The sequence below is a fragment of the Hippoglossus hippoglossus genome, chromosome 5, assembly GCF_009819705.1.
Source record: "Hippoglossus hippoglossus isolate fHipHip1 chromosome 5, fHipHip1.pri, whole genome shotgun sequence".
Taxonomy (NCBI): domain Eukaryota; kingdom Metazoa; phylum Chordata; class Actinopteri; order Pleuronectiformes; family Pleuronectidae; genus Hippoglossus; species Hippoglossus hippoglossus.
Window position 1 is genome coordinate 14,556,967 of NC_047155.1, and position 25,239 is coordinate 14,582,205.

General features: G+C 42.8%; 4 protein-coding genes across 5 annotated transcripts in view; 1 reads left to right on the forward strand and 3 right to left on the reverse strand.

The window, feature by feature from the left end:
* LOC117761837 (olfactory receptor class A-like protein 4) overlaps positions 1-25,239 on the reverse strand; it is a 946,130-nt gene that overhangs the window by 264,094 nt on the left and 656,797 nt on the right. The window lies entirely within an intron of this gene.
* Positions 410-7,075, forward strand: usp49 (ubiquitin specific peptidase 49). The gene is made up of 7 exons (XM_034586050.1): positions 410-493; positions 1,512-1,614; positions 2,073-3,547; positions 3,723-3,930; positions 4,571-4,679; positions 5,126-5,331; positions 5,424-7,075. Exons 3-7 carry the CDS (start codon positions 2,138-2,140, stop codon positions 5,525-5,527), a joined length of 2,037 nt encoding a protein of 678 aa, XP_034441941.1. The 5' UTR covers positions 410-493; positions 1,512-1,614; positions 2,073-2,137; the 3' UTR covers positions 5,528-7,075.
* tmcc2 (transmembrane and coiled-coil domain family 2) lies at positions 7,892-15,048 on the reverse strand. The gene is made up of 5 exons (XM_034586079.1): positions 14,662-15,048; positions 12,291-12,689; positions 11,418-12,022; positions 10,230-10,365; positions 7,892-9,381 (listed from the first exon to the last, which is right to left on the reverse strand). The coding sequence occupies exons 1-5, from the start codon at positions 14,662-14,664 to the stop codon at positions 9,082-9,084; spliced, it is 1,443 nt and encodes a 480-aa protein (XP_034441970.1). The 5' UTR covers positions 14,665-15,048; the 3' UTR covers positions 7,892-9,081.
* cdkn1a (cyclin-dependent kinase inhibitor 1A) lies at positions 16,657-21,835 on the reverse strand. Of its 2 annotated transcripts, none has more exons than XM_034586157.1 (3): positions 21,318-21,835; positions 18,407-18,860; positions 16,657-18,312 (listed from the first exon to the last, which is right to left on the reverse strand). In XM_034586157.1, the coding sequence occupies exons 2-3, from the start codon at positions 18,849-18,851 to the stop codon at positions 18,257-18,259; spliced, it is 501 nt and encodes a 166-aa protein (XP_034442048.1). In that variant the 5' UTR covers positions 18,852-18,860; positions 21,318-21,835; the 3' UTR covers positions 16,657-18,256. The 2 variants fall into 2 exon arrangements, with proteins under 2 accessions (XP_034442048.1, XP_034442046.1); XM_034586155.1 differs by lacking the exon at positions 21,318-21,835 and adding an exon at positions 19,134-19,518.

Here is a 25,239-nt window from a genome sequence, read left to right on the forward strand (position 1 = left end):
ATGTTAGTTTTGAAAGTCGTGGATGATTCACACAAAGGAGAAAACAATAAACAGGAGGAAGGAAGTGTGCAGCACAGCGCTGGTTCTGGCGAGGGAGACAATTACATGAATTAACCACATCAGTTAAATGGACAGGCAGCCATTCTCCTTCATGTCAATGTCTCTGCGTCTATATGAACATCCAACTAAGTGCAAATCAGCAGCACCACAGCACTACATTGTGATTCGGTTACTATGCAAAACAATAATCTTATTCTGGATGTTTTGATTCGGATGTTTACATGATCTGTAGGAGTTATGCATGTGTACATATTCAACTGGACTTGTGTCTCAGTCAAGAGGCTTCTTCAGATCCAAATGACCAGTGTGAGGTTTCAGGTATTTCACCTCTGGTTTTCTTTTCTTAGGTCTTTAGAGTGGAAACCTCCCACCAGTCAGTTAGAGCTGATTAAGCCTCTTGGCTGAGACACAACAAGGAAATCCAGTTACCTCCGTACGCATGTTCATCTCCTCTAGATACCGTGACCTGGAAGATTGAGAATTGTCACAGTAGACATGATGTTTCCATGACTTGCTAATAGAAGATTTCATTCATATTCCTATTTACATATTACAGAGCATAGTGTCATTATCACATCAACCATGATCGCAGTGTAATTATCGTCAATGGCAATATAACAAATGTCCAATATATATCTAGGATGTCACTAAGATCAGAATACTCCACAGTCCAAGTGTTTTAATTTGATTGTTGCTTATTCCGAGTCTGACCTTATTCCGGCAACGGTAATCTGTTTACCTGGCAGTGTTTCATTCAGACTGTTGTCTTAATCGGGTTAGTATCAGATTGTTGTGAGAGGAACATGTTATCAACGAACATAACTTTATTATAACCAGTTTATGTATGAATCATTTTCTTAATAACCAGTGCACCACAGCAACCACATTTTGTTTAATTTCTACTTTAACATTTGCTTATGTTTTACTACTATTTATCCTGTCAAGTAGTAAGTAGAGGATGTAGATTTGTAAAGCTCGGTCCACAATACCAATGATGTGCCACCCACCTCAAACTCGCTGAGGAGGAGTAGCTATTAAAACACGTAGACACATAATGGAAGAAAAGCCTTGTATGAAACCAAGGACTCAAAGTTTCACATTCATCAAGTTTTTTTTTAAATGCTTTTCTCGAGTAGCCAAATCACAAACCGTGACACTTCATCTTGTTAAGATGTTTTGCAGCCATGTTCAGTTTTCAGGGTCTTGAATTGTATTAATAACTGTTGACATTATTATGTTGGTGAATATTAGAATTTTAGGAGAAGTTCATATTAGTTAATGCCTTTATTTAAAGTATGTTTTCAAAAACTTCATAATGTTAGGTATCCTTCAAATGGAGAAATGAAAAATCATTACTTGTCTCCCAATTTGATTAAAAAACTGTTTGTAAAATAGAAAATAGTTGTGATACAACTTTGCTTAATTTATTTGATTTTGTCCTGATTTTGCAGAACTTTCCCGTCGTGGCTGGTGGTGACTGTGGTCATGGGTGATGAAGCAGAATAATGCTGTTGAGTTTTCTACAGAAACCTGATCAAGCAAGCTACATTTACAGTAAGTTTGTCTTTTTTAATTTTCAATGTCATCGTTCCCTCTAGAATTTTAGAGCTGATCTTTCTATTAACCTTGCGATTATTTTTGTGTCCCTGGATAAACGCCCCGTTGCTTCTTCTGCAACAACGAAGTTAAAAATAACACAACACCGTGTGATAATCTGCGGGAGGAACCTCTGTCCTGTCTGCAGACTGTGTACGCTTGTGTGTGTCTCTGATTGTCTCTGTCGCTCTTCAGACACAAGCTGACGATCACATATTGTGAGTTAATATTCGATTGTGATTCGTTCCGGTCCACTCCACAACCCCAATGGCCTGGCTGTGTGGCAGGGGAACTGTGTTGCTCCGATGCTGTAAAATGTACATTGCAGTTCAGACTGATAACTATGTACAGAACACCTTAATAACCGCAGGTCTTGAACTTTCTTTCTGGTTTTTTCCTTGTAACTCTTATCACAGAATGAGTGGCTGCTTGGCTTCAGGACGTGTGTCCTATCACTGAGGCCACATGTGTATCTGGAGAGATGGATCGTTGTAAGCACGTGGGACGCCTTCGTCTGAGCCAGGATCACTCCATCCTCAATCCACAGAAATGGCACTGTGTGGACTGCAGCACCACAGATTCAGTGTGGGCCTGCCTCAAGTGCTCCCACGTGGCCTGTGGACGCTTCATGGAGGAGCACTCGCTCAAACACTTTCAGGAGTCACAACACCCACTGGCCATGGAGGTACGTGAGCTGGATGTCTTCTGCTTTGCCTGTGGAGACTATGTACTCAATGATAACGCAGAAGGAGACCTCAAGCTCCTCAGAGGGGCACTCTCTACTGTCCGGAGCCCAGGTAGACGCTCGCTCCGTTCCTCGACTGGCGGTGAGTGCACCACCTGGGTTAGGGAAGGTGGGCCACAGCCTGCCATGCAGCTGGCCCTGCGTCACAGGAGGAAAGCACTGCTTGGAAAGATGTTCCGGATGTGGATCAGCAAAAATCAGGAGCTGCAGAATCAACGCGAGGAGAAACTGGAAGAAGCTAGGAGACAAAAGAAAGAGGTCAAAAGGAGACTCATGGAAGAGCTTGGCAATGTACCTCCCAGAAAGAGTGCCAGGCTTCTTACTCAGGCACCACGTTCAATGATCACACTCATTCCACGCAAATTCCGCGACCCTCCAGAACGGCTACCTCCTCCCCCAAAGAAGCCTTCCATTCTAACCCTGTCCCGCAAGGCTCCTCAGAATGGCAGAGCTGCCAAACTGAGGAGATACTACTCCACACATGCGGTAACCCGTCGGAGACCTGCCCCAGGAGTCACTGGTCTGCGCAACTTGGGGAACACGTGCTATATGAACTCAATATTGCAAGTGCTGAGCCACCTGCAGAAATTCAGGGAGTGTTTTCTTACTTTGGACCTGTGTGAGACTGAGGAGCTGCTGGCAAAGACCAATAACTCCCAGGGGGTGAAGGGGGTCACAGGAGGAGGTGTGGTCAGCAGTGTGAACACAGAGCCGCCAGGATGCCCCCTTGGACGCATGGGGAAGGCAGACAGTTTGAATTTGCCTGTGGGCGATAAAGAAAGCGCTCCACCTTCCCCGCGGGCCGCAGAGTTGGTCCAGCCCAAAGAGCCTCGGTGCTCCACCCGCCAGCAGATGTCTCTGTGCCATGAGTTGCATACACTTTTCAGGGTCATGTGGTCAGGCCGGTGGTCTCTGGTATCTCCCTTCGCCATGCTGCACTCCGTGTGGAACCTCATCCCAGCTTTCCGGGGGTATGACCAGCAGGACGCCCAGGAGTTCCTGTGTGAGCTGCTGGACAAGGTGCAGCAGGAGCTGGACACAGAGGGGTCCAAACGCAGGATAGTTATTCCCATCAACAAGAGGAAACTGTCCAAGCAAGTGCTAAAGGTCCTGAACACCATCTTTCATGGGCAGCTACTCAGCCAGGTGAGACTGCCAACATGCCAGACACTTCGACAAACAATGATGATTTTATTTATCCACCATAACAACTATAATAAACTGCACTCTGATTTCTGAACAATATTTCCGATCCATTGAATCATCAACAAACATCCTGATCTGATTTCTTGGCTTCTTACTGTGTCTTTTTGTGTTTCAGGTGACGTGTCTGTCCTGTAAGCACAAGTCCAACACAGTTGAGCCATTCTGGGATCTGTCTTTGGAATTTCCAGAGCGATATCACAGCGTAGACAAAGGCTCAGGCTCGACAGCTTACCAGCGCAGCTGCACCCTCACCGAGATGCTGTCCAAGTTTACAGAGATGGAGGCTCTTGAAGGCAGCATCTACGCCTGCAACCACTGCAACAGTCAGTACAATGTTTCCCCACACTGCAACACAAAAAACAGCAGGTTCTGGAAACAGGTTGTTACTTCTGTTGGCATTTTTACCTACAGCTAGAAGTAAAAGAATCTGAAGTAGTTGACAGTTCGCCCTGCCTCTTTGTCCAGATCCCTCCCAAAATTGAATGGGTTCTCTCTTGTTCCATTTGATTGTTTTTGCTGAATCCTGCTGACAAACAAACAACCCAATGAACAGGAGCAAAAAGACAGATTTTGATTATTCAAACTGATTGGGCTTCATGCAGTTTCTGTTTTAAATCATGTCTGAGAACAGCTTTCTTAATAATGGGATTTGTCAAAATGTTGCATACCTGAGCAAATTAACCTTTTACTGCACAAAACATCTTCCTCTTCCTCTTCCTCTTCCTCCCATGTCTTCATCCAGCAGCAGCTGAGGATAATCACTTGTTGAAAGCCTCAGAAGAGGCAGTGAGTTGAAAACAAAGCTGGGAGCCTTTGTGAAACATGTCTCTTTACTTGTTTGCAAAGCCTGATAAATCGTGAGGGTGTGTCACCTCGATACGAAAACACAGCCTCTCATAAATGATGTGCATTTGAAGTCTTCTTTGGATTAATTCATCACCTTGTTGTTTCGTGGTTTTCCAGAAAGAAGAAGGAAATCATCCCGCAAACCCATAGTTCTGTCAGAGGCACGTAAGCAGCTTCTGATCTACCGCTTACCTCAGGTTCTACGGCTGCACCTCAAACGCTTCAGGCAAGTTTTTCTACCTGCGGTTTTCTTATAATTAAATAGCTTCATTATTTGAAACAATTTGAGAAACTCAGTGTTGTTAATTATTTTTGTATCTAGCAGAGTAGGTTATTATTGGAGCCAGACTGATAAGGATTTTTTGGTGTAGAGGCTGACACAGATATTAGGGGGGTAACAAATCTCTGATACTGAAATCGGCCGATTGTTAAGATGTCATTATCAACCTTTACGACAAAGAAATGTACTTGAGATTTGATATTCTACAGTTTAACCATAAACTTTATTATAAATAAAATGAATATAGTATATGTATAGAACTTAATGTTTATACAGATGTCTGTAATAGCCAATTTCTATCAGTTTGGGCTCTAGTTATTAGAGGAACTTTTATTTTTTTCGTGAGGCTTTATGAATCCATGTGATGCTAACTCGTCCCTGTTGTACGGCAGATGGTCAGGGCGGAACCATAGGGAGAAAATCGGCGTCCATGTGGCCTTCGACCAGGTTCTGAACATCAAACCATACTGCTGCACCGGCTCAGGTCACTCCGTCCACAGAGGAGGTTACACCTACGATCTGTCTGCTGTAGTCATGCATCATGGTAAAGGCTTCGGCTCAGGGCACTACACCGCATACTGCTACAACACAGAAGGAGGTGAGGAATGAAGAAAAGACCTGTGTCACATCAGTGTCGGATGTGCCGGTGTTCTGTTGAAGTTGAAACCCGTTTTGTGTTTTCCTCCTCAGGTTTTTGGGTCCACTGCAATGACTCTGAGATGAAGGTTTGCAGTGTGGAGGAAGTGTGCAACACTCAGGCCTATATTCTCTTCTATACCCAGAGGTCTGCCTAGGTACCTCTCGCTGTGATGTCGACCTGCACGTGGCAACTTAGGGCTGCATTTATGAAAATGTCGTCCTACTCGTCCCTACTTTCCCAGTTGTCATTTAACAATCACCTTAAAACGACTTACTAAAAAAAGATAGCAATGAGGGCAGTAGGACGAACACAATCATGAGCCGAGGTGAAAGTGTTAGCAGCATAATCCACAGGAGGAATAATGGTACATATGATAAAATATGAAATGTCCCTGTAAAGATTTGGACACTGTTTTTATCCCTAAAAAATAAATCAAAAACCTTTTCATAAATGCAGCGACGGTTTTCTCCAACTGTGGGACCAGCATATTGGTTTATGGCCTGAAGACTGTGGGAGCAGGTCCGACTCTGTCCTGCTGAACACCGAGTTGTGTGTCCGTGTTTTTAAAAACAATCAGGCTCACGTCTGTTGAGTCTGGGAACAACCAGGCGCTCTCCTGAGACAGCATTTTACATCCAGAGGCAACACACTATCTGGGGTTTAGAGCATTTTCTCACTATAATGTCAACAACGTGCATTTTAATTACAACTGAACATTTGATCTTGATGCACTAAAAATGATGGGATACATCTGCATAGTGCCACTTGAATAGAGGGAAACTAAAGTCCAGACTCTGTGCTGCCTCATGTTCAGCTTTTTTAATTAATGTGAAATGTCAGTTAGGAAAATCTTTTAATACTCATCATGTTGTTTGTATTTCACCGTGTCCTCTCCTCAATCGTACTGCTGTGACTGGACACTGTGTCTGGGGCCCGAGGCCTCGGTGCGCGCTCTCAGTGAAACAGGAATCGGTTTTCTTTTGTTTTAGTTTGTTTCGTAGTCATTCTGTGTCTCGCTTCCACGGAAAACAAAATGTATGAGCTTCAGACACTTGATTGAAGATGAGTGATGGAAAGCTGCACTTTTGAGGAGGGGCTATCACTGTTGGTCCTATCTTTGTGATTGTTCATCTTTTAGCTCCTGTAACTTCTTTACAAACGGCAGCTCCCCCCTGTGGTTTGACGGTTAGACGAGTCTGAGCCCAGGTCGGAGACACTGCGCCTGTGTTTTAACGGCAGGACCTGGAAAATGAGTGGAGGGCGCGGGCTGATACTGAAGAATGTGTTTCTGGGAGGTTTGGGGGGGTATCCTCTTTTTGAGTTGAGCACCTGAAAGCAATATATTGTACATCTTGCATCTTGATAGGAAATTAAGATCAAATCAGGAAATCTTCTGCTTGTTATACAATGTTTTTTTTCTACTCTGCTGTTTCTATCAAGGTCTTTAGAATTTGCTAGGTAATCAAGAAAAACCTGTTGTGTTTGATACGAGTCAAATGCAAATGACGTTTGTGAACTCTATGTAAAAGTTGGAACAATCTAATGACGATGAATGTCTTACTTTTTAGCGGTCAGGTGAGGCCATGCCACTGGCTCTGATCCCCTTGAGTTCTGTCTTGTACTGTAAGAATACCTGTCATAAATGTAATGGTCATATGGGTTTTGCCTGACAGTAATTATTAAAAAAGACAAAACAAATTTGAATCCTTTTGTCATGTGTTCATTTTAGAGTGAAAGGTTTCTCTAAAACATTTAAGATGATGTTTAAACCATTAAAGCAGCATTTTGTATGTAGCCTCATTCAATCATCCAAGTGTCTGCACTAGGTTACATTCATGATCCATGTCCGTAGAGTCAGGAAAAATGTGTCATCTTTTCACATGTTGAGCACTAAAACCGAGACAGATAAAGTACATCTGAAATAATCCACAGGATTAGTAGACGGATCCACATCTGATCTGAGTTCTCCTATAAACTATGCTTCTCTAATGCTTTCTTAAAGATTTGAAAACCTAGAATAAATAGAATCTGGTCCAGACAAAGAAGCTGCTGGTGATGGTGGGTATTAAAAGCAAATCATCTGAGGATTATTTCTCTGAACTGAACTGTCTTGTTCCCATTTAGTATTGTTATGAAGATTTTATTAATCACGTGTTGGTCTGTTATTGTCTTAAAATTCAGACTATGTACATTTTGAGAAAAGAAATAACACATGATTATTTTTTTGAATGGAAAATCGTCTTCATAAACCCTATAACCCTTTTCAGTTCAAACACTAGAGCCTTATTTCGTGTTTAGCAAAGCTTCAGAATTTTCAAAGAGCGGTGTCTGAAGGAATGATGACATCATGTAACAGTTTCCTGCAGATTCATTCTCATGTTTGAAACATGTTCTGTTCATGATCAGTGATCACCTCTTCCAAGGAGGTTCTGTTTTCATCTGCTTCTGTTCGTTAATTAGCGGGATCGCTTTAAAACTATCATTTCAGCACCACTTTCTAACAGGGCACTCTTTAAGGTTCAAGTTTTAAACAAGTGCTTTATTACAAGTTAAATAAATTCTTTACTTTTACAAATCTCAACCAGGCAACCAAGATGTTGTTCTTATTAAAAGCTTATAAACGGTCTTCAGAGAACATGTTATTAACTAGCGATGAAACATTATTTACAGCTTTTATATAATATACATTAAGTCCAACCCTCTTACCCTAAAATAATTCAAATAAAAAAGGTCCAGTCTCAGTTAAGAATGATAAGTCAATATATTCACGATCTGCCTAATATATGAAATCATTTATTTCTTAAAGTGTTTAATAAAACAGCAATAATTGTTTTTTGCAAACTGGATATAAACTCTGATACAATGAGGCATGCCAGTTAGTTTGACACTGTGGAGAGAAGCCGTTCTACAATAGTGGTAATGAAACAGCATCTATGGACATAGGTTTTTACCTAGCTGAATTATTGTGCTGAATTTCCGTAGATACCATTGGTTATTGTCATTTTTTTTTCAAAACTGCTCATTCAAGAAAAAGACAAAAAGAAAGAAATGCGTCTAAAAGCAAACACCTGACCAGGATGTGAAACGAACCAGGAAGTGACACCGAATACAAAATATCTGCACTGTCTTCTGACGACAAAATGTTCAGTGTGTTATAGAAGATTCATTTAGTCGTATATGAACTGTTAACTCATGCCAGCTAAATGCATTTCAGTGCACATACGACAACATGCATGAGCACATGACATTCATGAAAAACAACCTGTTCCTCTCAAATATACCAGCTTCAACATGAAGGTTACATGATTTTACAGTCATCATAAGTTGCTCTATAGTCTTATTAATTCATGTATCATAAATAATCAGAAAAGACGATCCAAAGACGTCTTGAAAGAGTTTTTGGTGACAGCAGTGCAATCGATGACGGATCATCAACAGCAGTAGATTTGGACGAGATGAGATGAGATGATGTCCTCAGTCTTTTGACAGTGTGTCCCCACCTGTCGACACACTGTCCTCACCCTGTCCTCATCTGTAAAAGTGCCATGTTTTGTCCTCAGATGCTCCCACTTTAAAAGTCAAAGGGGGACGAGTGCAGCAGCTCTTATTCTATTTCAGTCTCTGAGTCCTTAAGTGGTGGTGACAGAGCTGGAACCAGCATGTGACTCTGGATGCTCGGGTCCCCTCTGTGAGTCTCTGGCAGGGCGCTCAGCTGGGCAGCAGCCACGGCTCCAGAAAGTCCCACTGCTTCCACAGGACGAACAGCAGCAGCGTCAGCAGCACGGTGGTGGCCACCCGGGCTCGGGTCTTCATCAGCGGGGTGATGAAGTTGGCCAGCGTGGAGACGAAGACCAGCAGCACGGCCATGAGCGCCAAGATGACGTTGATGAGCTTGCCCAGCAGAGCTCGGGCGTTGGCGTTCTCCACTCCCTCCAGCTGGACCACCTGCTGCTGCTGCTGCTGCAGCTCCAGCTTGGTGATGCGGGTCAGGCACGACTCCACGGCCTCCTGCACAAAGAGTAAACACAACATGACATTTCATTCCTCAAGAGCTTGCAAAACAACTTTTTTTTCATATTTCTGCTGAGAAAGTGTAACAATCGGTTGATTGTTTGGTGAGTTTCAAGTCCTGATGCAGCAGATTGGCTCAGGAGGTAGAGAGGGTCATCCCCAATGGACCTGGTTCGATCCCAGTGTGGCTTCTCCAGTCTGCATTCCAAAGTGCCTCTGGGCAAGACACTGAACCCCAAAATTTCCCCTGACGGTTGTGTCGGAATTTCTTTTGAAAAAGCGCAGCTATAGGAGTGCTGTGTGAATGTGTGTGTGAATGGGTAAATGTGGTTTGAACTGTAAAACACTTGGTTGGTAAGACTAGAAAAGTTCTATATTAATTCACTCAATTGATTTAATTCAATAGTAAGAGAAGAAATAGTTAAGATTTGAAGCCAAGTTATAAGTATCCACAAGTCCCAAAGATGATTTCTGCCATTTAACACTGATGATTTCACACTGATGGAAAGTTACGTTTTTTTTAGTTATTTGATGCTATTAACAAAAGGGTGGATAATGGGAGGAAGCAGAGACAAGTCGTCCATCTATACATACAGTTTATGGTCATAGTTACCTGCTTGTACAGTCAATCTATGAAATCATTTTCTCTGGGAGGTAAGTCTCCTTGAAGTTCCTGTTTTTGCTGACAGTCATTTACCTCCTCACCTTGATGCAGTGACGATCCACTCCAGGACTCTGTCATCAGCTTTGGGTGCGGTTACAGGTGCAACATAAAACGTCCTACCACACCCAAACATCCCCACACAGTGATGCTGGATGTGGTCAGAGGTGAAACTGATTTTTACCTGGATGTCTCTCGCTCTCTCGTACGACTGGTAGGCCACTTTCTCCTCCATGCTGGCGAGCTCCTGTTTGAGGTTGGTCATCTCATTCTGGTGCAGCTCTGTCAAGTCATTCAGCTGCTCCTCAAGTCGCTCGTACCTGAGTTTATAGAGCAAAAAAAAAAAGAGAGAAGATCATGGGAAAATCAAAAGTTAACTTCTCATAAGTTATATGTCTCCTGTGTATCCAAAGCCTGAGACTATATATTCCTCGTTCCTAGAAGCCAAAAACAACTTTATGTTGCTGTTGTCCGTAATTACCCAAAAAGGAAAGAACCCATAAAATATTAGTGTGGAACTGGGAGCGGATCCAGAATTCTTGAGGGCTTTTTTTTGGACATTTGACATTTTCACAGATTCAATGGATCTTGATGAAGAAAATCTGATTGGACAGATTTGATGTGCTCTACTGAGTGCCGAAGGAGTTTATTTTTAATTCATTCTATATCTCCTGCTGCTACATCACCAGATTTGGGAAACACTTGCTGAAAACTACAGTGCTCAGGATTGAACATATATTTAAACAGTGGTTGGATGTAACAAAGTGCATTTACAGGGACACTGTACTTTTTTTTTTTTCTAATACTAATCAACAATGAGAGGGGAATTCATCCATTGATCCAATCAGAGCAGGCAGGTAACATTAGACCCCGCCTCCTGCAGCAGAAGCATCACTGGTGAAGAAGAAGCACCCCTGAGACTCAGATATAATGATGTAGTCAACAATAGCATTAGGGAAGAGGCAGCTCTGTGTAAGTGCTTTGACTTACAGTATATTTAAAAAGCAAGTACTTACTTATACCTAAGTAGAAACGTTGATGTGGAACGTGTACTACTTTAGTCTGTTAATTTGAACTCTAAAATGTTTGTGTACTTCCTCCACCACTGTATTTAGATATATATTTGTGACTTATTCTTGGATTCACACCTCCATTACAGACAAAGTGACTCGTCTAAAAGCCGCAGAGTGACTATGGACGTCCTGTGAGATTGAATGATGCACTGCTGGTTTCTGTCTTTGCTTAGGAAACATTTACCATATCACAAATATAGGACATTGTTGGCCTTGTCCTTGAAGTGAACAACACTGAGAGGACTGATTAAACCGGAGGTCGTGTTGTGTTTCTCTGCCAGTGTTTTGAGAATCTCTACCTGTATCTCTCCTCTTGCAGGCACTGGGTCATGTAGGAGTAGTCGCTCTGCAGCTGGCCCTTCATGTCCTCGATGGTGTCCTCCATGTGCGCCTGACCGGCTTTGATTTCCTGCAGGCCCTCGAGCAGAGAGTCCCAGGAGCTGTGCATGTGATGGTGGTGGTGGTGCCCGTCTAGCCTGGGACTCCCCATTGTTGGTCCTAACAGGCCTCCTCCCCCGGCTCCACCAGAATTACTGCACACACCCGAGCCGGACGTGGCGCTGGAGCACTCGTCGTCGCTTCCGTACTTCGGGCTGGAGACCAGGGTGGCACTTCCACTCAGCGCCCGGGGTGTTGGGGTGTCTTCAGAATGGCCCCCGTCCTCGAGACTGTCCTTGAGGTGAGCGATGTTATCCGCGCTGCCAAACTTGTTCCTGATAAGACTGGCAAACTCTCTGGGCTTGGAGACCACGGCTGTGTGAGTGAGGGCAGAAACGCCACCTTTGACTCCTTCTACTACACCACCTCCAAAACCACTGATCCCAGCACGAACGTTGGCCCCTACGTCCTTCAGTCCCTGTTGCATGTCCCGCAGGACATCCTTAGGCTGCCGGGCGGGTCCGTTCTGTAGAGAGGGAAGAGAAATGAGGAAGCAGAGAAGTGGAGGATAGGTGGGAGAGAGGTGATTAGGTTTAAGGGAGAGAACTGTAGGAAGATAGATGAGGAGAGCAGGGCCTGTAGGTCAGGTGATGCAGTGGTTTAAGAGAGTGCTGGGAGATGAGTTTCATCAGTCTACATCCGGACACATCTGTCCTGACAAATATAGAACACTTGTCATGAGATAATTATTACGAAACAGATAGAGTAGAGAACGAGCACACACACACACTTACTTGTTCTATCTCCTTTAGCTTCTTGTGATAGTGCTCTAGTTTCTTGTGCAAGTGTGCGATGGTCTGTGCCGACTTCTGGTTCTTCTTCTCAAACACCTGTTTGATCCTGGACGCCTGCTGTTTGTCAGCGTTGTGGGCCAACTTCAGGTACTCTGCCACGTTGTCGTCACGGGCCTCCTGCTCCACGCGGATCTGCTCGGTGACCTTTAGGACCTTCTGCTGCAGGTGCTCCAGAGCAGCGCGTGTCCGCTGCGGCTCGGTGGCGACTGAACCCTCTGCTCCTCCTGCCGCGACCCCAGACGCTGACACCCCTGCTCCGTCCGCACTGATGTTGCTGTCTGAGCCCCCATGGCTTGTGGTAGAGGGTAGGCCGAGTGTTGCCACCTCACTCTTGTCCAGCTGAGAGGATGAGAGGGCAGTGGGCTTTAATGAAGAGTGAGTAGAGAGTAGTCATCCAGGTCATGGTATCTTCAGAAGTTTTACATGTGTAAACAGGCAACTGGACTTTCTTGAGTTTCCTGAGGATGTTTCACCTCTCAGGGGACTCTGGGGACCCCAACCACCCAATAGTTGGCCAGAGGGTTTATCACATTGACTCTCAAGATAGGTATAAATCTATCTATCTGCTTATCCTTCTGAGGATCATAGGGGAGGGGGCTGTAGCCAATCCCAGCTGACACTGACCTTGGACAGGTTGCCAGTCTAACGCAGGGACCAACATACAGAGACAAAAAAACATTCACACTCACAATTTTAAGTCTCCAATCTTTGGACTGTGAGTGGAAGCCGGAGTAAATGGAGAACATGCAAACTCCACACAGGGAGACCCCCACCCAAACCTGGAACCTTCTGTGAGTTAACAGTGCACCACTGTGCTGCACAGGGAAACCTCCCACTTTTCAGTTAGAACTGAAGAAACCTCTTGGATGAGACACAAGCAAGTCCGGTTGCCTGCTAAAGTACTACAACTATTACCACTACTACAGGTAACACAATTACACAAAGCCAACCCTTGCCTGTACTGATATATTCACTCAATTCACTATACTCAATACAAAATCTGAAGATTTTGAGTGACTATAAATATTTGTATTTTGTTTAAAAATCCTCACAGATTGGACTGTATGTAAATTCCTTCAACCTTTAAAGCAATATCATGTGATGATGCTGTAACAGATAAACTCCTGTAACCAAGTGAACACATTTGCAATTCATTAGTTTCTATTAACTTTACCTAGAGAGTATTTTTTTAAGTATTTATTTAAAATAAACTGGTAGCCACATATATCAGTTCAGAATACAACCACTGAACATTTGAAAAATATGTATATTTGAAGTTTCTTGTTTAAAGTCTCTATTTGTGGTGGTAATGCCAGTAAGTGATTTGGTGGAGGCATACAGTAAACAGAAAGGCCAACATGCATCGTGCACAGAACAAACAAGCAACAAACACATTTCTTTGGAAAATGCATGAGATGTTTATGAGATGTTAAAATCATACAACACGGTAGATTTCAAACACTTATGGCACGTAACAAGTGGCATTTATGATGATGATGAGATGCTGACCACGTTGACCCTGCTCTATGTATATGTGTTGCACGGCAGATGGTGGGACAGTTAATGACCCTCTGCCTGACGTCAAAATACTGTAATCAGACCCTGCAAACATGAGCTCAGGCCGACAGCATGACATCGAATGTCTCGTAGCGCTGCTCTAATTTCTCTGGACAGGAACGGTGCGAGGATTCATCTGTTCTTTATTTGCTTGACGGTGTGAGATGAGCACAAGCCCCCTGTGCGGTTACAAATCAAGCAGAGTGGAGCAGTGTTTGTGTGTATGTGTGTTTAACATAGTAGGTTTCAATCGCAGTGTAATGGTGAGGAAAAACAGGCGACTGCAGTCCCCGCTGGTTAAACATTTCCTGATCTGGTCAGAGAAAGTGAGATGCTGATGCGGTAGCTAAGCGATGGCTGATACTAGGAGGGGATGATGTGTCCGGCGATGGTGAAAACAGCACAACAAAAACAACACAGAGGAGCAGACATCCATAGCTGCAGTGATGCTCACATCTACTACTGTCTTTTAATAATCATAATAATGATAAGCAAAGCAAGCCGGGTGATGTCCTGTGATGATTTAAAGCTCCTGGAGGTTGGGAGGGATGCAGGGCTGTGATGAGGAGGATGGAGACGGCAGACTGTCTATGGCATGAAAACAGGAGGACAGGAGTGTGCCGTGCCTTCCTGGGGCGGCAGGAGACACACACTGTGACGTGAGGGATGGCCGATGGACGTCAACAAGCGTGGATGTGAACACACGAGGATGAGACACAAGAAGCACAGCGATAGATTAAATTAGGAACGTTACCATTACTGCTTTAATCCAATTTTTGCAGTGCCATTGCAAGTCTGTGTTCGAGGCCCATCCTCCTCCTCCTCCTCCTCCTCCTCCTCCTCCCCCCCCTGTGCTCACTGAGGAGGAGCTCCCCCCTCCTCAAATGTCTTCACCCTCAGCCGTTGTCAGGCTGACTATCACCTCTCTGGATCCTAATGCTCCATTGTTAATGCCATCGATAGCCGCAGCCTCCCCTCTCCCGCTCTCTAACGCTGTGATCTATTTCTCCCTCTCTCTCTCTCGCTCTCGCTCTCTCCCTCTTTTGTGTCATATGCTCCCTCCGCCTCTCTCTGCTCTACTCTCTCTCTCTCTCTCTCTCTCTCTCTCTCTCTCTCTCTCTCTCTTTTAGTCTAAATACAAATGCTGTCCTGCCCTACAATGGATGTGGGAGCTGAGGGACAGATGATGGAGGGAAATGGGCGGGGGGATGGGAGAGCTTGGCGCAGGCGTGCAGGTGCCTCCGTGCTGCTGAGGCCAGCAGAGGAGAGAGAGAGAGAGAGAGAGAGAGAGAGAGAGAGAGAGAGAGAGAGAGAGAGAGAGAGGAGGGTGGAGCAGGGCTTGTGGCAGGGCCTGCTCTGGGCCCTTCATCCCCTACGAGCACACAAAACCTGATGTGCCGCTGCAGTCATGTGCGGCTAATGTGCACAGTGTGTGTCTGAGCAGTTACTCACTCTCTTCAATTTCTTTCACAGCTCGCCACAAAGAAGGAAAGTTGGTATAAATGAGAAACACTAACAGTTACACTTCATGTACTTCAAATCTGAAATAACGCCTGTAACAAAAAAGGGGAAACCCGCCACTTTCATCCATTTGAAATATCATTCTACTTTCTGTTATTTAAAAAATCTAACAAGAGAAGTTGTCAGATTCATTTTTACAGCACAAGTGAGACAAAGTGACATTACTCTCACACTTGGTTGTGGTGCTCAAACCATCTCTCAGACCCATATGCACTGAACACCAGCTGCAGAAGAAGTAAGATAACAGAGAACTATAGAAAGTAACGTGTGCAATATGAACACAATATATACAGTGTAAAAAAAAACCTGAGTGATATATATAAAGTGCATGTGGTCGACTGAGCTACAGTCCAGCAACTGCAGGAAGAAATGACCTGTGATATCTCACCTTCGGTCACTTAGAAATATCCTAAAGAAAATAAAGGATTATCTCCTCTTCATCCATTCATTTCTCCCTATTACAAGGTTTTTCTCTCTCTCCACTGTCGCTCACTATGGGAACTGTCGTGTTTCTCTATAATATTGTCAGGTCTCAACTTTACTATGTAAAGTTCCTTTAAAGTGTAAAGTGAGATAATGTTGGGATTTGACTCCAATGAAATAAAACCGAATTGAATTAAGAAATATTTTTTACAATTGTGTTATTACAGCTGATTTATGTACGGATGGAAATTCCAATAATGTATATTTAAAAATGTATTAATACTTGTAAACTGTTTTATTTCATATCTAAAATCTTAATATATAAATGAGCTCCTACCTGTATGTGTCAATTTTAACAGTCAACATGCACCAATAAGTTTTCACCACTGTCCCTTTGTCAACAGATTACACAACAATTACTGAACTTTGTGTAGAGACTTCAACAACACTTGGTAGGAAGGTGGGACTTGGACAAATAAGTACCCATTGGATTTGGGGGGGGGGGGCCTGAGCAAGGCAGCAGATCAGATTTTTTTCTATTTTCTCTAACATTCTGACATTGGCCTTTTTTTTGGAAATTTTCATGAATTTCTAAGAAAAAGTTACTCTCACATTTTGTCTCAGGAGAACATTCAGACACAATGACCCACTTTTTCAATTTCTTTCTGTGAAAGAAAAAAAAGCTGAAAAGACTCTTTGTTGCTTTCCCGTATCTTTATCCATCATAGGCCTCATTCTCACACAAACCAACTCTCTTGTCCAACACTCAGCAAAGATGACAAGGCAGTAAAGACAGTCACGAGAATTTGACTTTCAGGCTTTTTATTGGAGTTTGGGATTCTCATAAAAATTCGAAAACAAATACTAAAATAACTCAAAGGCTGTATCTCACAATAAATAAGGATAGATCTTTTTCATTTGTAGCTATTAACATAAAACAATACTTAGGACCTGTGGGCAAGCGTCTAAGAACAGAAGTGCGTTCATTGTTCGGGGTAATGCTGGTATTTGCTTGGCCTCTTTTTTTTTTTTTAATTGTGGCAAACATTTGAAAGCTGTCACTTCAGAAGGATTAGCATTACAATGACCTTGTTTGACACCCCATTCAGATCACCCATAGCAGCAGGATCTTTCCAGCATTTGACATAAACATCATGTAGAAAAGAAAAACCATAGTATTTGTTTTTGAGGCAGATAATATATTGTCTGTAAAATTGCACTGAGCTTCCAAATGGAAAAGATTAAAGCAGAAAGCTTTAACTTAGTAAAATAATACACCTGCTTCTGAGAGCACTTTCTTCCGATTGTTCTCTATGGAGCTTTAAATACCAAATCAAACGCCGAAGAGGCATTCGTCTCTGGGGGCTGTGGACACGCCACCTATCAGATGTTGTGCAATACTGCAGTGTTTATGATTCATGCTACAGTGCTGTGCTAAACTCTACTTATAAATATCTGATATATATATATATATATATATAACTAAATAAAACCTAAATATAAGTGTTTTTTTAAGTGCTCTAATGAAATGGTGTTACCGAAGATGACCTACATCAATCTGGTGCTGTGCACATGTCAGAGTCTGGACTGGGACCTTGTGGAGATACACTTTGAAAATCAATCAACATACAGTGGATGGAAGAGGACGTGATGGCACTTCTGTCTTTGTATCATCTAAGCAAAGCGACTGCGTGTACAGGATATCATTATTCTTCAAGCATTTTCCTCGGAGTACATGATGGTAGAAAAACAAACCACGATTGAACACTTGGATATATATAAAGTAAAATACACTTTGGACAGAAGGTTCTTGTAAAAAGAAGAATAGAAGACTCCTGGTCCTCATAATACACATCAAGAAATTGTAGAAAAACAGTGGATTCCAAAAATGGAGCCAAAGGGCTTTATCCATTCTCTACAGTTTTCAATTACTCCTTATGACACTAAACGAGGTTAACCCACATAACATCCTTTTCAAGTGGGTACAGTGATATGCTCAGTCGTCACAGCTCCGCTGTTCTAGAGGCTCACATTTCCTCTGAAACTGAGAGTGACTGCGTTTTACAGCCCTGTGGAATGTACAGTAGGAAATGTCAGTCGGCACTTTGGCATCCCCTTGATCCAAATGAGGATAAATCCACTGATTCGAGAGATTACGGTTAATCTTCTCCGCTCAAATGTCCCATTCCTACGACTGGGAAAAACACCAACCACCCCAGAGAATACAGTACCCTAATTTAATCTGATAGTGATCATGTGTAGCTGAGGTCCCTTCTGTTTTCATGTCGATTCACTGGGTTCCAGACCTCCCAGTGAGCGACTGTGCAGAGTCTGTGCAGAACGTGGTATTCCTGAGTGTAGTACTGTCTGTGTAGTTCTCCTGGAATATTAAACCGCATTGAAATTCACTCGCCGGATTTGCGCGGCATCCAAACCATTCTTCGTTTAGCCTGATAGAAATCTGTTGGAATGAAGAAACAGGGAATTCAGCTCATGCCAAAACCACCAGAGATGACACATATACACATTCACTGTTGGAGTATTAAAAAATGTACCTGTGAGGTTGGTCTGTTTCCTCTTGGCCCCGGCGTTCTCTCCTATCTCTGGTGTTTTCTCAAAGTTCTTCAGGTTGAGTTCACACGTGTTTGGCGAACCCGGGTTGTTCTTCTTGTCATTCTGCAGTGGCTCCGTCCTGGCTCTCTTGGTGGCTACTGTCCCCTCCGCTGACCTCTGACCTTCTGTTTGACCCAGGCCGAGCATACAGGACCTGTAGAACAGTGGCATCTCGGTACCTGGGATGCCCTCCCACTGGAAATGGCTGCTCTCCAGGGGCTTGTTGGAAATGAAGTCGAAACCCCAGTGGCGTGAGGCCTCCTCCAGGTCTTTCCTCAGCGCTGCCTGGTAATCCATCTGCAGCTGCTCTCGGTCCACGGGGCCGAACAGGTTCCGGCGAGCGGGGCCCTTCCCCACGGAGCTCAGGATGCACTTGTGAGCATCCATGATTCTACACTGCAGGACACAGAGGAAAGACAAGACGACCGGTTAGGAGAGTGAGCTTTATCAGTCACCACTAACTTTTGCTTTCATTATCCTCATGGTTAATCTGGAAGTTATTTCCTCTATTATCTGATTTGCCCATAAAATAATGAATAAAATCTTTCCATTTTCTACAGTTTGTTTAATTCAGACTAAACATAATTGCTTTAAAAGACACAATGATTCCTCTAAAATTGTCTCAGTAAAATCTTTTTTTTTAAAGTAGTTGAGTTAAGTTAAGCTCACCATGATTCCAGTTCAAGTGTCCTCAGTGAAGACTACAGAGCTGTGCCTCACACTGTGATACCCAGGAGCTCTTTATAACCACAGAGAGGGCAGCACCCTCTAACGTGACTCACTGGTAACATGCCTGAACATAATCTCACACAGACATGTAGGGACAAGTCCCCAGCACGGAACACTCCCTGCAGGCACACAGAGCCATCACTGGGTGGCAGTGTCAAACCATCCAGGAACAGAACAAGGCCACTAGCAGCTGATCAGGAATCTTTGATCACTAAAAAAAATTGAAATGATAGATTTATAAATCTATTGATCAGATCAGTGTTTTAAATGTTTCGTTCACTTCCCTGTGAGAAGAGAACTACAGGAAGGAATCAGCAGAATCAGCCATTATGTGTGTGCGGGAAGGGCTGGGCAAGATTCCCACATCAGGGAACCATCAACAGAAACCAGTCCACCCTAATCATCCTGCTGCAGCAGTGAGGGCAGGAGAGGTCACTTAAATTAGAGTAATGACATAAAGGACACTAATGAAGGCTTGCTAACCCTGATTCAATATATATATATTTTTTATTAACGGTTGCAGTTACACAGATGGTAGTGAACATTGAGTTCAATTAGATGTTCTCATATATAAGATGTTAACCAACTACATTAACAGCCAGGCTCATGAACTTCAGTTTGTCCTCTAGACTCGAGGTAGAATTAAAGTCTGTTTGACATTTTAATCAAAGCTTTACAGTAAATGTCAAAGTTTGCCTTAAGTTCAGCAGAGTGAAGCAGGCGAGATGGGGCTCATGTGATGTGGCGTTTTTCCAGGAGCCGCAGTCCATCTATTCTCAGCTCAACAAAGCAGGATGACACAAATCTCAACTCTGAAAACACACCTACATTTCTTAAAACTTCCTCATACACCTCAACTTATATATAATATAATTTTATTGATAGGACTGATAGATGCTGAGGAACTGTTACACTATTTAGAATGTATACTTTTTTAATTTCGGAATTAGACTGATTTCAGACTTAGAATTAATTAGAAATTAATCAAAAGACACAACTTCACTTTTGTTCATCACTGTACTGAGAAAGTGGCAGAGTTTGTCCTTTGATCCAACCTGTATATTATTATAATTGCATATTATCTATAATATTACTTTATGGGAATGCTAATTGTATTAACGGAATTAAGGAATCAGTTCAGTATGGTTCAGTAAAAGGTTTTAGCAACTTTTTAATAGTCAGGCACCAGCACCACTACTGGATGAAAGAGTTTGGCTCTGGAGGCCTTCCAGAGATGTTTGGTGAAAACTATGTATGTAAAACATTAATTTAATTTCTTGTGAGAAAAAAAGCAGAGTGAATAATGAAGATCACCCTGTCCTAATCAAAGATGAGGGGGGGAAAGGGAAAGGTTTTGGGGGGCCCCTATTCATGACACAGTAATGCCCCCCTGCATTACTGTGTCATGAATACACCCTTTCAATACACCCCTCAATTCCCACCAACTCTCTCTTCCTTTCTATCACTCTCCCCTTACGGGATGGGACGTCAGAGGGAAAGAGGGAGGAGGAGGAGATGGTGCGGGGCGGTGCCGGGAGGAGTGACTCGAGGCTTGTGGCGGGAGAGCGAGTCATGCACGAGGGGAGCAGGCATCGACTCCTCGGCTCAGAAGGAGGAGGAGGAAGAGGAAGAGGAGAACCAGACCCTGCCCAGTTTACTACAAGGCTCCACGTGAGGCTACAACTAGTGTCCAGCAGTCAAACTGGGGCTGTCACTGTCTGCAGCCTGCACCTTAGAATGTGTTTAAATTTGTGTGTGTCTTTCACTCACACAAATATAAAAATAGCTCAGCAAGAAATCTACAAGAGATGTTTGATTGATTTTAAGGTCTGATTAATACACCAGAGCCTGGAAAAGAAATTCAAAGTAGAAATGATCCAATGGGATTTCAGGTTATTTTGGTTCTGGAAGTTATGAGTTATGAAAACATGTCATCTATAAGACTGGACATAAACCAGGTGTGTATAGACATTCATCTCTTTATGAGTTATATATATATATATATATATATATATATATATATTATTATTATTATTATATATATACTGATAAGCTAACAAAACACATTATAAACTCATTACATGAAAAAAACATTAATAAGTATGATTTCATAATTGTACTCACATTATCAGGTGTCTTTAGCCAGGTTGAAGTTCTTCTTGTGTCAGATTTGTTGTTAAACCTCCTCTGTGAAGTTTTAAATTCCACCCCAGCTTTCCTATAAATATTTTTAAAAACTCCACTCTGAGGCTGATGTTATTCAATCCCGTCTCCTCTCGATTATCAAAGCTAACACAAACTGAAGCGACCAACACTGAGCCTCCTCCTTGATCAATTCTCCAAATGTTTTTCACAGGCATGGATCACGGGCTAAACTTTTATGAACTCCGGTGGGCGGGGACGCGGACGTCCTGTGCCGGGGGCGGAGTCTAAGGCCTCACACACGTGAATTCTTTCCCAGTAAACACATGAGCACACGTGACGGTCGCCTCTGAAGTCTGTAGTAGTCAGGAGGAGGACATTCCTGCGTCACGTCGACCCGGCACGGCCTAGGCTCCGTGCGTCTCCGTGCGCATGGCAGAAGATCCCACCTCCACAAGCAGCTTCTTTTATTCTCCAAACAGTGTTGCAGTGCCTTTTCTGAACTATGCTAGTTTTCTTGTCCGGTGTTAATGCTCCGGAGCCACTTCAGAATTATTCCTTTTCATAAGCGGATCCTCCTCGAACAGTTCTACTATATACCGTCACTTTTCATTGTTTGTGTGCTGGACGCTGTGTGCAGAGCTTTTTATAAACAGTCTATGGTGCAGAGTGAAGTGTGTTCATCCTACCTGGTTTATCTGCAGAGAAGATTTTACAGTCAATGTTTTTCACAAAATGAAAATGAATAACGTGTGTGGTTTGAATATAACTTTGAATGATTTTACTTAACCGCTGTTTTTCTTTCCATCAATTGCATGTCGGCTATTTCAGAGGTCATTTAGCAATTGACACATTATTATTAATATCGGACGGATGGCGTGTCCAAATTGCACCAAACTCGACACTGCTCTTTCACGCAATTTTACAACACACTTGCCAAATGTGTAGCTGATTAGATAAACGGCTCACGAGATATGTGCACCACCTACAGACAAACAGATACAGACTTTATCTTTATAGCACCTAAAGTTTTCCAAATAAAATGTACATGGTAATAAAACAACGCAGAAGAAAACAGAACAAGAAAGATAACGTAAAAAATATTAAAATCAAACAATATCCATTAAAACTAGTTTATAGCATAAGCAGTATTTGTATCAATACTGCAAATAAGTCATAATGTTAGTGAAGTTTAGGAACAAAATTATTTGGAAAAAATGTACATAACTTATCAAAAGTAATATTATATATCCTGTCCCCTTACATGGAGTTATATCATGATATATGCATAATATACTTTATTATTACTTAGGCAGTCATGTTTATCCAGCAGTTAAATGTTGCAGCAGTTGGAGGTGGAGGTAAATTTTAACTATATGTACTAATAGTAGTTCAATTTCCTAATCCCAAGTAATGTAGAAGAGCAGAAGGATAAAGCACAATTAGAATTGAATAACTGTAAGGATCTTTAAAATAAAGTTTGAAAACGTTATAGTCAAGTTCAGGTTATGCAGCTCCACTCAATGATTTGGAAGGAAAAATACTGACTGTACATGATATGATGATAATACCACAGATTTGCACCATTTGATTTAAAGATTCAAGAGAATTAGCCTGTAGTGCTCATAATTAATCTCATAATCCTGTATCCATAACCCAGCTCTCTGGTCTTGTAATGATGCTAAAATCTCAACATGCCTGTTACAAGTTTCTCTAACAAGCCAATTAGAAAGCTTGAACCTTCACACATGTTGTTCTCCTGACGCTGCGCCGCCTGCTCATCTTGTTGTTGGAGCCAGGTTTGTTTATCTCGGCACTAAGTCAGCCGAGAGACAACTCATGCTTCACAACCCCATCAGGCTGCCCTTCAGCCTAGCTCCCAGCACAACAACAGCCAAGTCCCAACTGTAGGACGCAGCGTATAAAGGCCCAACAGATAGGACACCACAGTGAGTCCTTTGTTGAGCAGCTACTGACGGGACACAAGAGAAACACACAAGTCTGCTTTAGAAAGCTGTTTACATCTACAGTACAACTGTATTCAGTGGTGGATATGTGAAGTTAATGAAGTTCAAACAAAACGAGTGCATATATTGTATGTGGCAGCTGTGTGACTACAGCCAAAAGCTCGACATTTGTACAGCTGAGTAGACACTTTATTATCCGTCAGCTCTCAGGCAGCTGCACAGTGCAGAGCGTCTGCTAGCCCCCTCACATATTCTTATTCTGGCTTTTATTCTGCGTGCATTGTGAAAAGGTTCATATCAGAGGTGGTGCCAAAAGAGGCACAGCAGACACCACTTAGTTAACCATTTATTGAGCGGATTATCACGAGAGTTTGGCTCTTTGCAAAATTATACCTGCGACCGTGGTTAAGTAACTTGATTGTCCCCTGAACACTTGACATTTTACCTCATGGGTCAGGTCAGGTTAACTGATGCCTCTGTGAACAAAGTATCGGCAAACCTTGTGTGTAATTGTGTCGGCTTCATACCGTACGACCATCTGTGGAAATTAGAAAAGTCCCTCATGTAACCCTGGCAACTAGTGAACTTGATCAGCAAAAGCCTGTAGTTTACAGGACAAACTGAATTCCATAGTATTCTAGTATGTGTCACTTCCCTGACTGTATGAACAATGGGGGTGGGATGGGGAACAATATGTTAAGTGTTACAGTACACAAGCTAAATGTCCAAAGGACACATTGTTATTCAAGCTGGTAACCTTGCTTGGCTGCTAGATTTCTCACGAGCAAGAATCCAATCATCTGACACATGAGGGAAGCACTTTAATGACGCATTAGCCCACTTTTCAATGAGGTGACCAAACTCATTACATAAAAAAACTAAAAAGAATTAGATTGAGTGAAAGGTAAAACCAGAAGGAGCATCAGGTTTGTATAAAAGCTTTTTACTAGATTAATGTTTATAATACTAAATGTCTTGGAATGTGCATCTTAGGGATTTTATTGTGGAAGACGACATGCTACTTTAATAATGAATATATAATATTATATATATAAACTAATATAATCAGTTCTCAACATTGAAAACTGATAATTGTACAGTAAGGAAAAACGATTTAAAATTTGTTCAGAGGAAAGCACCGTTGCATTTTTTCCTGCTTCGTCATCTCTCTTGTCCTCACTCCGTGGGCGACAGACAACACACGTAACATAACAGTGGTGTAAACAGGTTTCTCAGTGGATTTCCCCGCGGTCGTCTCCAGGGAGACCGTGACGTGACTCATGAGAAACATCTTCCTGCAGAGCCGGGGATCCCCCCCCCGCTCCAGACCTATGCTCCAGACACATGCACGAGTCATAGAGCCAATGATTTAGATCTATACGCATGCGCCAATAGTTTAACATATGTGGGAAACCAGGGGAACCGAAATCTGTCAGGACTGCAAACGTTATTAGAATTATATAAATATAAATAATTATTATTTTATACTGAGTTTGTGTATTCTTTAAAGGAATTATAAACTTAAAGAGCTGATGTTTGACCTGCATTAGGGCACACAGCCATGTAAATCTGAGAGGAGATATAGAGCTTCCTACAGCTTTTCACTATAATACCACCAGTGTATTTATTTATCACAGATGCTGAAATAGATTTACTTCCTGGATGATGAACTGGATGTTTAGTTCCCTTCTCTGTGGGTTTGTAACTCGCGCATGCATAGGTCTAAAACGGAGGGGGGTGGGACAGGGGGCGGGGCCTCCCCGGCAGTGACTGATCGCTGCAATGACGTCACACGGGTTTGAGAGACTCGTAGAAAAGCGCGCGCAGATTTGAGCCCGGCGTTCTCGTGTTGTGCCGGTTCACGTGGACGTCTACGTCAACGGAGGCAGCTCGCGGGCTTGATCGGGGTAGAACCATGGACCGTCGGTAGGACGAGC